Source organism: Rattus norvegicus, chromosome 7 (genome assembly GCF_021556685.1).
Source record: "Rattus norvegicus strain SHRSP/BbbUtx chromosome 7, alternate assembly SHRSP_T2T, whole genome shotgun sequence".
Classification (NCBI taxonomy): domain Eukaryota; kingdom Metazoa; phylum Chordata; class Mammalia; order Rodentia; family Muridae; genus Rattus; species Rattus norvegicus.
The window spans coordinates 142602873-142615311 of record NC_141540.1 but is presented as its reverse complement, the minus strand read 5'-3'; the positions used below and the strand labels follow the sequence as shown (position 1 = coordinate 142615311).

The 12439-nt window shown below is 49.0% G+C and overlaps 1 protein-coding gene across 1 annotated transcript; it reads left to right on the top strand.

Moving 5' to 3' along the window:
• Positions 1–3515: 3515 nt before the first annotated feature.
• Krt76 (keratin 76) lies at positions 3516–12010 on the top strand. Its single transcript, NM_001008805.2, is given in 9 exon segments — positions 3516–4104; positions 4896–5116; positions 6811–6871; positions 7237–7332; positions 7798–7962; positions 8055–8180; positions 8815–9035; positions 10572–10606; positions 11230–12010. Coding segments are annotated over 9 exon segments (1758 nt in total). The 5' UTR covers positions 3516–3576; the 3' UTR covers positions 11535–12010.
• The last annotated feature ends 429 nt before the right edge of the window (positions 12011–12439 follow it).

Genomic DNA, 12439 nt, shown 5'->3' with positions numbered 1-12439 from the left:
TTACACAGGCCAGCTTCATCTGGTGTAGGTCTCCTGTGTTCCAGCCAGCTTCCTGCTCATCCTTGGTTTTCTTTCCTGTTCTCACCCTTTGATGAGACAACTTTGCTAGAGCACAGTTATCTTAACAGCCAGGGCAGAACATACCAAATTCCTTCCATGTCCTTGGAAGATACTAATGGTATCTAATCCTACACTGCTTATGCGTCCTGCTCTACACAAAACAGTTAAAAACGATTACATTTATTCATTTAAGGTTTGTGTACATGCAGGCACATAGGACTGTCAGAAGATCACTTGCAGAAGCTGGTTCTCCCAGGGTTTGAACTCAGGTCGTCAAGCTTGGCAGCAAGCTCCTCCTTGCTGGCCTCCCCACCAAACAGTCCATATTGAACTTGTGCGATGCTCACAATGGCCTTGTGAAGCAGCTGCCATTAGAGGCCTCATTTTGCAGTAGACAGAACCAGACACACAAAAGTAAATTTCCTTAGATCAGGGCATCATCGAGAAGCGAAGCTGGGGCCCAACCAGACGGGAGGCCACGTGTGAGCTATGGAGCACAGGAGTGAGAATTGTTGGCAGGGTCCTGGCTTCTGTCCTTCTGTCTTCTGATCATCCTGCAGACGGTCCAGACAGCTTTTTCATGGTGAGTCTGGAGTCTGACTCTCCTGCTGTGTCCTGCCTCGGACGTCTTGTGTGGGGCTAGCAACTGGAAAGCCCGGCTGTACCACATGTGTGGTGGCTGGGTGAGAAGGCAAGCTGGCTTGTGTGTGTGGGACAGTGGAGCTCCTGGAAGTTAGAAAAGCCATTCATCTATGTGCCTGTTCTGCCACCAAGGCTCCTCTATCCCCCCAAAACTGGTCCAGATGGAATTACACCTGAGTTTAGATTTTCAAGCTGGAGATTGTCACCCCATATGGGGTTTGGGAGCTGAGTATGGGGGTCATGAAAAATTTGGTGATAAGAGGCTTCTGAGAGCATAATGAAGAAAAAAAATTAGCTAAAAACTAATTTACCCTGAATCAGTTCTGAGCTGTTTCTGGCAGTGTCCCCTGTGCTGCATGGTGGCCTTCATTGCAGTCTCACTTCCGAACACATCATGAGTGTGCTGCACTCTGCATGCTTCTCGCCACACAACACCAAAGGATGCAGCCCGAAGCCCCTTGGTTCAGACTCAAGGCTCTTCTTGTACGTCACAGTTTGCAGTGTTTTACTCTACACACACGGTTATCTGTCGTTATAGAAACGTAACTGTTGAGTTATGGAAAATAAACACTAAATATTTCCTCACTGCTATTCCTCAGCCTGCGTGAATCAGTTGAGTTTATCTTTAGCTTGTGTTATGTTAAAATGTTTGATTTTTAAGAATTCATGTTTGAGTTGCTGAATTGAGCTTCATTGAGTGTGTTCATCGGCATTTGGCTTGAGGGCAGAATTGCCAACGGTTTCTGAAATGGTTCTAAATATACGTCTGCCATTTTGTATTGAGTACGTGAAGAGGCGGTCTCGGCATTGATGATTATAAAAATCAAAATACCACTTAATTCTGAAAAATGTTGAAGATGCTCTGTGCCCTGCCATGTCAAATGTTTAGCCAAGATTGGTTTATTTATATCTATTTTTTTTATATCTATTTGTTACGGTGAGTGCAGTCCTGAGGAGAAGCCCCTTATCTTTTCCCACATCCCATAAGAGTGAGAACTGGAGTGCTCCCTCCCTCCCTCCTTCTCTGTCTGTCTGTCTGTCTCTGCATATACTCACACATATATTAAAAAACCATGTCCATCCCATTAGCATGCACATTTTCTTCTATCTTTAACACACGGTAAAATTATATGTATACTAAATAATCATTTTAAAGATAAATTTCTTCAAGATTTATCAGTAAAGGTTTGATTTATCTACTTTTATACCTTGAATCTTGTTAAAAATGTCTCCAGTACAAAACAGCCTGCAAGTAGAAAATGTTCAAGACCTTCCAGCCCAGATGAAGGTCTCCTAAATGAACTAGATCCAAAGGATTCCCAGGGGTGCTTGCTATAGGAACAGACACCGAAACTCCTTTTCTGCATATTTCCATCCAAAGACTGGTGTGGGATTAGGTCTAAGTGTTTGCGATCTTAGGCCTCAAGTGAGTCAGTTGACACTTTTGTGGTGTATTACCCTGGTGTGCTAGGAGCTGGAGATCCAGAACCGCTGTGGTCAAGCCTTTCCACAGAGCCTAGAGGGGTGCTGGCATAGGAACAGAAGGGGATACTGACTAGGCCAGACAGCGGAGTGGGAAGGAGATCCCAATACCCCTATCCTTGTTGCAACTAAGATGTACTGTAGCAGGTCTTTTGTTACTTTGTGAGTTCTTCTTTTGTCTACTTTTCTCCACCCTTCTCCTATGCTTTCAACCCCCAACACTAGATAGGAGAGAAAAAAGGACAGAGGGAAAAGGGGACGCAATGTTGTTAGACTACCTCCTACTGGTTGGGGAGATGTGTTCCTTGGGGCAAGTTTGATCTTTTTCATCAGGATATTTAACTTCTTGTTTCTTTGTGCATGACTACTTAACAAACTGTGACCAACAGCAATCAACAACAACTAGTCACCAACCCACCCACAGCGACCAACAGCCTACCTCTTGGGGACCTAGCATTTAAATACCCTCTGAAAACTTTTCTAGGAGGAGTGAGACCCCTGAACTGACTCTACTCCCCAGGGGAGCTCTGCATTCTGCCTTGTCATGTTTCTGGATCCAGGAACCACCTGCGGCTAGGATGGGGGGGCAGACCTACTCTGAGACCTTCCCTCTCCCCAACGTCACATTTCTTGGCTCCGAATCGTGGACTTCCATTCCCCAGGGACTAGACACTTTGGTTCTACTTCAGTTCCTCACAACTAACACATCTTGCCTTAAACTCTGGTCCACTTAGATGGAAGCCTTTCACTACAGAGCTAGCAGACTGGACCCCATGTCAATGCATTTCTCGTGGTCGTCAGCTCCACTCTAAGTGCTCTCAGAAACACAGGGCGCAGGCAACATGCCACGGGAAGGCAGTGTCTGGCAATGAGAGGAACAGCTTGGGCGCTATGGGAGTGGTAAAGGACCTGGCTCATAACAAATTGTTCAATGAATTTATGCCTGGGAATTCAGTTCCCTGGAAGAGGCTGACCAGTCCTAATGGCCCATGTCATGGAGATCAAGGGGCCCTAATCCCTTAGGGACTAGAGTCAGCTTATCTTTCTATAATGGGTTCTGCTTAACTCTCAAAAATTCTTGAGGAAATCACAGGTTGGAAGCGAGGAGAGAGCTCGGCCTTCTGTCAACTGAGGCAAGTTTGGGTGATTAAGCTAAGAAAGCAAAGCCATTTTTGTCCAGAGGATTATCTTTGAGGTGTGCTGGAAACTAAGACACAACTTGTTGCCGGTGAGGCAAACCAAACCCGAGATGACTCTCAGGTAATTGCTTACCTCTCCTCTGCCAAGCCAGGCAGCTCGGAATATAAAGGCCAGCTTCCCCAGTAATCCCCATCCTCTCCTCAGTCCTTTGCTCTGCTAAGTTATCGCTAGCTCACTGCCACACTCCTCGCTATGAGCAGACAAGCCTGCAAGAAATCCTTCAGCTGTGGGAGCCAGGGATTCTCTGGCCGCTCAGCTGTGGTTTCTGGCAGCAGCAGGAGCAGCTGTGTGGCTCGCTCTGGGGCAGCCAGTGGAGGGGCTTGTGGGTTCCGGGGCGGAGCGGGTACCTTTGGCAGTCACAGCCTCTACAACCTGGGTGGCAGCAAGAGTATCTCTATCAGTGTGGCTGGTGGCTTCAGTGGAGGGCGTAGCAGCTGTGGCAGTGGCTTTGGAAGTGGCTATGGAGGTAGCTTTGGTAGCAGCAGAGGGATGGGAGGTGGCTTTGGGGGAGCTTCTGGATTTGGGGGAGCTGGTGGCTTTGGTAGGCCTGGTGGCTTTGGCCCTGGTGGCTGCCCTGGGGGAATCCAGGAAGTGACCATCAACCAGAGCCTCCTGCAGCCCCTCAATGTGGAGATTGACCCCCAGATTGGGCAAGTGAAGGCCCAGGAGCGTGAACAGATCAAGATCCTCAACAACAAGTTTGCCTCCTTCATTGACAAGGTGAGGGCAAGGCTCAGAGGCATTGTGGGTGGTTGGGCTCCTAGGGGTTGGTATATGAAGTTGCCAGAGGCATGTCTGGCCCTTAGCCTGCTCTGTGACATTTTGTTTCCGGGACATCGAGGACACCTTTCTTGTTATTTCTGCCCTGTCATTCCAGCTGTGGAAGGAGGGAAGGATTCCAGTCTTAATTTCCCTGTAGTGCTGAGATGAGGGGCCTAATTCTGCTTTAGATTTGAAGAACTTAGTAACAAACACAGAACAGCTTACCTTCTCTTTGACAAGTAGTTACTTGATACTTTCAGCTAGCAACTAACTAATCATACACAAATCTCGGGACCGCTGTATCTTCAACAGCAACTCACCTAGCCAGTGATATTATGCCTCTGCCAGGGTAAGCTGAACTGTCCATGATGCCGAGGAGCAGGGCATGCTGGGTCCAAAACAGAAGAGAGGATTTGAAGTGAACCTTGGTCAGCTGCAAAATGAATCCGAGGATTCACTGGCTAGTTTTACTACCTTTGTGGAGGTGAAAGAAGCTTATATGTAAAAGTCATTTTAGTCACACTGACCCACTCTGGCTTTATTTTGAAAGATCCCAACAGACATAGGTAGTCCTGGGTCTGGCTCTTCACTTTGGCACTCTGTATGCACCTCACTTTTGGTGACTTCATGCTGTCCAAGGTCTGAGGCACAGAGTCCACTGTGGCTTGAAGAACTGGGTCTGCTCCCCACTTTTCTACCCTTTGCCATGTGCCCGGGTGAAAAGCCATACCCTTCCTCTCTTTCTGCAGGTGCGCTTCCTGGAGCAGCAGAACAAGGTCCTGGAGACCAAGTGGGAGTTGCTGCAGCAGCAGACCACACGCTCTGGCTCCGGCCCCCTGAACCTGGAATCTTTCTTCGAGTCTTATATCAGCTGTTTGCGCAAGCAGTTAGATTCACTTCTGGGGGCGAAGGGGAGCCTGCAGGGAGAGCTGAAGAGCATGCAAGACCTGGTTGAAGACTTCAAAAGGAAGTAAGGGTCCCGATGTGGGGTGTCGTCCCTCATTTGGATTTTCAAACAGTTAATATTTTCTGATAGGTTTATTGGGTGAAGTCTGGCCCTGTAGAAGTTGGGCAAGTGGGGACTCATGGTTATTGGGCTGATCCTTACTTATTTTTGTAGTCTCTGTCAGGTTCCACTCCTACATCAGCCCAGATGAGCAGGAGGGTTTCCTGAGAACTCTATAGGAATTACTTAGGAAGGTGTTCCAGCTATTGCTATTTTGAAGCAGTAGGTTTGGGTCAGGGCTGAGTCTGATTGCTTCCCAAGCCCTTGGTCCAGGGCTGTATTGTGCAAATTCATTCAGTGTGCCTGGTCTCTTGATTCTGCAGCTCCACTCTGTTTCCTTCTTAGGGTTCCAAGTTTGAGTTCACAGCTGAGATCTGTGAGAAGTGAACAGGGCTTCCTGAGGAGGGAGGGGGTTCCAGATATCCCCAGGAGTCAGGGCCCACATAGAGGGGCAACCTGCTCCTGGGAGTCTTTTCTTCTACCACTGTGTAAGTGGGTGTCACCTGCTTGGTGACAGGCTCCAGGCAGGACTGTGGGAATTCAAGAGCTAGAGTAGAGTTTGCTCTCCAGCTTGTGTAAGCAAAACATGGCAGGATGCCTGAGCTCTCCCTACATGTATGTATGTATGTATGTATGTATGTATGTATGTATGTATGTATGTATGTATGGTATATATGTATGTATGTGGTGAGGGCAGGGACACATGTGCTACAATTTTCTGTGCAGAAGACAGGGGCCAAGTTTTCTCCCCCTCAAGATAGGGTCCCACTATGTAGCTCTGTCTGTCCTGAAACTCTTACTATGTAGACCAGGCTGTGCTCATCCACCTGTTCCTGAGTGCGGGGATTAAAAGTGATACCACCATGCCCAGTCCAGGGGGTAGCTTTTGAGAACTCTCTCCCTCCACTTTGTAGATTCCAAGGATCTAACTTGCTTGGTGGCACATTTTTAGCAGAGAAGAATCCCATAGCTGTGATATAGTCAGAAAGCTTGAGTTCCATTCTTATCCTAAATTCTTCTACAATTCCTCTGTAGTGAAGGGAAACTGAAATAGACAGAAATACCAGGTGGGGACAGCTGCTTCTTCATTCTCCTGTGAGTAGGTTGACTCTGTGAAGTTGATCAAAGAGCTCAAGCAAGCAGACAGATTCTTGGTTCAACCCCAAGTGTACACACTTCAGCCTCTCATCAAACTTGGAGAAGGGAGGGGCAGCTCCTGAGCTCTGAGAAGTCTCCAGGCAGGATGTGATATTTTAGGCCTTGGCAAAAACAATTGTGTAGCATCCTTGTTAAAAACTTTTGAAGAATTTCAAGACGATGGTCCCAGGGTGGGGACACTTTGGGCTCTGTGTGACTGCATGGTCACATGCTCATGGAGCAGTGTCCTGCCTCTGGGCAGAGATTCTGCAGGAGGATGTAGGGCCCTCATCTTTTCCATTTCTGTATTTTATATATGGGTATTGTGTCAGCATTGATGTCTGCACACCAGATGAGGGCACTGGATCTTATGAGTCTGATTATATTCAGTTTTGAGCTGCCACATGGGTGCTGGGAATTGACCCCAGGAACCCAGGAAGAGCAGCCAGTGTGTTTAACTGCCGAGCCACCTCTCTATTTCTGAAATGTCACGGTCTCAACCTGTGGCTCTGTCTGTTCAGGTACGAGGAGGAGATCAACAGGCGCACCACTGCAGAGAATGAATTCGTAGCACTGAAGAAGGTGAGTGAGCGGTGGGGTAGACCCAGGTCCCTTTGTCTTCCACAGAGGGAGCAGAGTACTGCTGTGGACCTGGCTTACTTCTAACATCCTTAGGGAATGTTTGAAGGAAGCGGTTCATCTTTAAACCCTACTGTAGCTAGCAATCTAGTTAGTAATGTGAGCTAATGAATATTTATATGTAGCATTAATAAAAAAAATTAAGCCTACACTATACCCTGCTTTGTTTCTGTTCTCTTTAAAAGGTAGGTGGGAAGTTACATATAGAAGGGCCAGGGGAGGGACAAGTAAGAGAGAGGAGGGCTCAGAGAGAGAGAGAGGCTCAGGTAGGAGGGAGCAGGGGTCATTCTATAGTTTCCCTTTTTCAGGATGTGGATGGAGCTTACATGAGCAAGGTGGAGCTGCAGGCGAAGGTGGACAGCCTGACTGATGAAATCAACTTTCTGAGGACACTCTATGACATGGTGACTCTTTAGTTTGCTGCTGTCTTGAGACCGCCCACCAACACCTTCACAAGCACAATGTTAGGGGACAGGCAGCACACCCACAAAACCAGCCACAGGGCTCCCAACTCAGCTCTGCTCCACTCAGGAAATGCTCCCCCTGCCTGCAGGGTCTGGGCCGCTCTTTTCCCTGAGCTCCACAATTTCCCCCCAACCCCATCACAGTCAGTTACTAAATAATAACCCTCCGCTCTGTGCTCCAAGGAGAAGCCACACTTGGGCTCAGGGGCTGGTGTTTATAGGCAGAGACACTGCTTTTCTTTGTGATTTGTTCTTTTCTTTCAGCCCCTTTGCAGGCATGCTGTAGGCTGTAGCCTGACCTGAAATAGAAGCTTAATTTCCTACTGCCCCATTATTTAGCTCTGTTCTCAGGCATCTCTGCTACGAGAGAAGCCCCAGCATCATTTGGGATCATGTTCCCTGTAGGAGCTGTCTCAGATGCAGAGCCACATCAGTGACACCTCTGTGGTCCTGTCCATGGACAACAACCGCTGCTTGGACCTGGACAGCATCATCGCTGAGGTCAAGGCCCAGTATGAGGACATTGCTCAGAGGAGTAAGGCTGAGGCTGAGGCCCTGTACCAGACCAAGGTGGGACCCTTGCATTCACCCTTAATCGCCCTTATCAAAAATTTGTGCACACTTTACAAGGCTGGGCTGATCTTTCATCTCTCCCCTGTCAGCTTGGGGAGTTACAGACCACAGCTGGCAGGCACGGAGATGACCTGAGGAGCACCAAGAGCGAGATCATGGAGCTCAACAGGACGATCCAGAGACTGCGAGCAGAGATTGAGAATGTCAAGAAGCAGGTGTGGTTAAGCTCCATGGAGTGAAGGTTTGGGGTCTGGGAGAGAGGAGGCAGCAGCTGAGCTCCTTTGCACAGGGTTTTCTCCATATTCTGGTAGAGTCACAGCCTCCGGGAGCCTCTGCTTTCCAGGTGTTTGTCCTGCAGGCTGGGCTGCTTGGAATGTCAGTACCTAGGACCCATTCTGCTCTGCAGTTGGCCTTAAGCACTCAGCTGCTCTCCGCTAGGGACCTTTTTTTTTTTTTTTTTTTTTTTTTTAACAAAAACAAAAACAAAAACAAAAACCAAAACCTGGTCTTATGTAACCCTAGTGGCTTCTTTGTATCACTGGAATGAGGTGGTCAAGGAAGGGAGATTTTTTTTGTTGAAACAGTCTTGCAAAAGAGATCAAAGGTTAACCAGACCACTGTTACTGTGCCAGCTTAGGAAAGCAGATGTGTTTCTTTTCTGAATGAGTCATGAGTTGGTTTTGATGGACGCAGGATGAATTAGCCAAATTGCAACATCAACCTAACTTGTGAGCTTGTGCCTCGAGGAGAGGGAAGGAGGAGTGATGGGTGAAGAGATCACTTCCTGCGAACCGCCCCGTGTTCATGTAGTAGACCTACATTAATTTCGTCTTTTACTCTCTGCCCCAGAACACCAACCTGCAGGCGTCCATTGCAGAGGCTGAGCAGCGTGGTGAGCGGGCCCTCAAGGATGCAGATGCCAAATTCCAAGACTTGCAGGCTGCTCTGCAGAAGGCCAAGGAGGACCTGGCCCGGCTGCTGCGCGAGTACCAGGAGCTGATGAACGTTAAGCTGGCCCTGGATGTGGAGATCGCTACCTACAGGAAGCTGCTGGAGGGTGAAGAGTGCAGGTGAGGAGCCTCAGGGTCAGCACACTCTAAGTGTGGTTCTCTCATGACCTTTAATATCAAAGAAAGGAATTATATAGTGGGGGGACGAGCTAGACAGACAACAGCAGAGGAAGTGATTAAGTCATCAGTTACACCGTCTAATTAATTTATCACGGGCACAGTATTGAGCCACATACTTCTATTTGTAAACAAGGTAGGAAGAGCACTTTGAGGTTGTGACAAAAGTTACAGACCAGGCCAGTCACCTGGAGCTTTCCAAGATAAAATAGTCTACACTAGGCTGTCTGATCTGATAGCCATTAGCCTCTCTAGCCCTCTCTTTCTTCCTCCCTTTAACCCTCCTTCCTTCTCTCCTTCTTCCTACCCCCTGCTGTTTTTCTGAGTTGGGGTCTCACTATGTAGTCCCAGCTGATCTTGAACTTCTGATCTTTCTGAGCCTTCCGAGTGTCTGGATTATTGGCTATGCTTCGATGCCTGGCACCTTCCAGTGTTTGAAATGGGCGTAGTGCACCTGAGGACCAGAGTTTTACATTATTGAATCTACTTTGCATAGCTTCAAGTGGCTAGTGTCCACCATATTGGAAATTTGGTATGAACAGTTCTTCAAACTCGATTGCCAGAGCTGAGTGTGTATGGGAAAGTGCGAGACGCTTACATGCCCCTGAGAAATAACACAGTGTTAAAGCGGCAGGTAAAGGCTTAATGAGTGGACTCCACCCACAATGCGAGGGCAGCGTCAAGAGACAAGGGCCATTTTACTGACCCTTGACCCATGTGTCCTCACTCAGAGCCTTTGCCCTCAGTCAGATCCCAGTGTGATCAAGGAAGGAGAGGCCAAGCATGGGAAGAAAAGGATTTCTGCTGAGTCTCTGTGGGAAACAGTGAAGATGAGTCAATTGAGAGTCATGGGATGTGAGGAGTGGGCAGTACAGCAGGCACTGTGGCTGGGGGCACGTGGACATCCCATGTCTGCTTAGCTACACCTGCTCCCTGAACAAGCATAAGGTCCAGGGAGATGGTCATTGTGAGTGGGGAGAGTTCAAAGACTGCACACTGTGGGTCAGCACGTCATTCTTTCTCCACTATCACTGCTACTGCTGCTGACCTAAGCTCTATGCCACCCCAAGCCTCCCTGGGGAAGGCTTCCTCGAGGCGCAAAGTTGGATAAATCAAGGCTGGGTTGGGAAGAAGGGGAGGAAAAGGGCATGCAAGATGGAGATCATCACAGGCCAGCAGGAGGTGGGGGAGGCTAATCCAGCGAGGGGTGGCAGTTTGCCTGGAACAGATCTTCAGGGCAAAGGGTGGGAAGAGGAGGACATAGAGTGTGGTGGTCAGAGGTGCTGCGAGCCGTAATTGCAATTGGCCCCCTTTTCTGGGGGACACGGAGATGGGAACAACCCTGGACTAGCCTTTCCCTTCTCAGGGGCTTGGCCCCTAGGAGAGCAGATGGCAGGATGTGGTGCCTGAGGTTTTGAGCCCTCAGTTCTTTGTCTGTTGACGCACTGGGGACATAACTCTCTCCCTCTGCCTTTCCAGGTTGTCTGGAGAGTTTCAGAATGCTGTGAGCATTTGTAAGTATCTCATTCAAGAACCCACCCTAGGGGCTGGGGATGCTTCAGGGGGCACAATCCCTTGCTGTGCAAGTACGAGGATCTGAGTTTGAATTCTCCACCATGGACTTAAAAGTTGGGTAAGGCCATTATGCCTCTACCCAGGTATTGAGGCTGAGGGGCTGGAACCTGGGAAGGGGCTAAGCAACCATCCTTGCTAAAATGATAAGCATCAGGTTGGGTGACAGACCCCATCTCAAGGGAATAAGTTGGAGACTGATGTTCTTTCTACATGTATGTGCGTGGGCCCATGCATTTAGCCCAGTCCACTCAAGGTACCCCTGTGACATCAGCTACTTCCTAGCTATAACCCTGTGCTGCACCTTTCATGTAAGCTGTGATCCAGCTCTCTAACCCTTCCACTTGTGGGGTGTGCCCTAGGTTGGACAACCAGAGGTTTTGTGAACACTTCAGTGACTGTTCTTTGCTAGGGTACTGGAGAGCCAAGTTTGCTTGTTGTTTGCAAGCTAATACCTCAGAGTGTCAGAAATTGTGCAGCAGAACAGGGCCCAGCTGAGACTGTCAGCCTCCAGCCTCACCCCCCCCCCCCAGGCCTTTCCCCTGAACTTTCTGTTCCCCTGTAGCGGTGGTCAGCAATGTTACCAGCACAAGCAGCAGCGGAGGCTACAGAGGGGCCGGTGGCAGCAACTACGGAGGAGACAGCAGTGGCAGAAGCAGCAGCAGCATCGGCAGCAGGGGCAGCAGCAGGGGCAGCAGTGGGAGCAGGCTTGGCAGCGGAGGCAGCATCTCCGTGAGCCAGCAGAGAACGAGCTTTAACTCTGGTGGCAGCCAGACCTCGGTAGGCAGCTGCTACAAGTCTGGCAGAGGGGGCACCAGCAGTGTTCACTTCTCTCAGACCACCAGTTCCAGCCAGCAACGCTCCAAGTGATCTTCAGGGGCAAAACATTCCCACCCTCCTGCTTTCCCAGCCTTAGCCTGCAATGGCGTCCGCTCTCATCTTCTTGGCACCAACAGGTGCACAGTTCAACTCTGCTTTAACTTGAGTTCCTTGGAGAAGGGGCTGAACTCTTTGCTCCTATATCTTTAAGTCTCCTCTTAGGTCGAGGTGGTCCAGCTACAACTAGTCTGGGATGATGGTGCTCCTGGAGAAGAGCCTGTGATGAAATTGAAATGTGGACAGCAACACCCAAGGCTGAGCCTTCCTGAGCCCTCTAGTCTAGCCTAGTCCATTCCGGCTATCTGTCTCTCACAGGTGAAAGGGTCAAGGTTTCCAAACTGTTGGATCTTATGGATCGCTCCCCACAGCTGGCTCATCTACTCCCTTAAAGCCTTCCGAGCTGTGGGTCCTTTGCTCATGGAAAGCTATACTCCCTTTTCTCAATAAATTGCAGCGTGCTTCACAAACTGGTGTTCATTTTATTCAAGGACTCACGGAACAGATAAGATTCAAGAGTAGAGCAAAAATTAGGTCCTCTAGAAAACTAGAAGTAGGTATACAGGACGCTGAGTCGATATGGTCTCCACACATCTACTTGGGTTCTTGGGATAGATCTACACAACAGCACTCATAGTGTTAAAGCGGGGACTCTCCCCACCTCCAGGAAGCTCATCCCACCATCGCTTAGCCTCTGATCAGGAATCCATGTTCCTGGCTTGCACGCAAAAGAACCAGAGTGCACTGGGGTCTTGTCCCATCCTCACCACAGTAGACACAGTAAAGTCTGTCATGAACAGAACTCCTGGGGCCTCAAGCAGCTGACACACAGCACCCTCTTTACCCTGATAGGGTTCTGAGCCACAAGGTTAAACAAGGGAAAGAGCCTACTGTGGGCT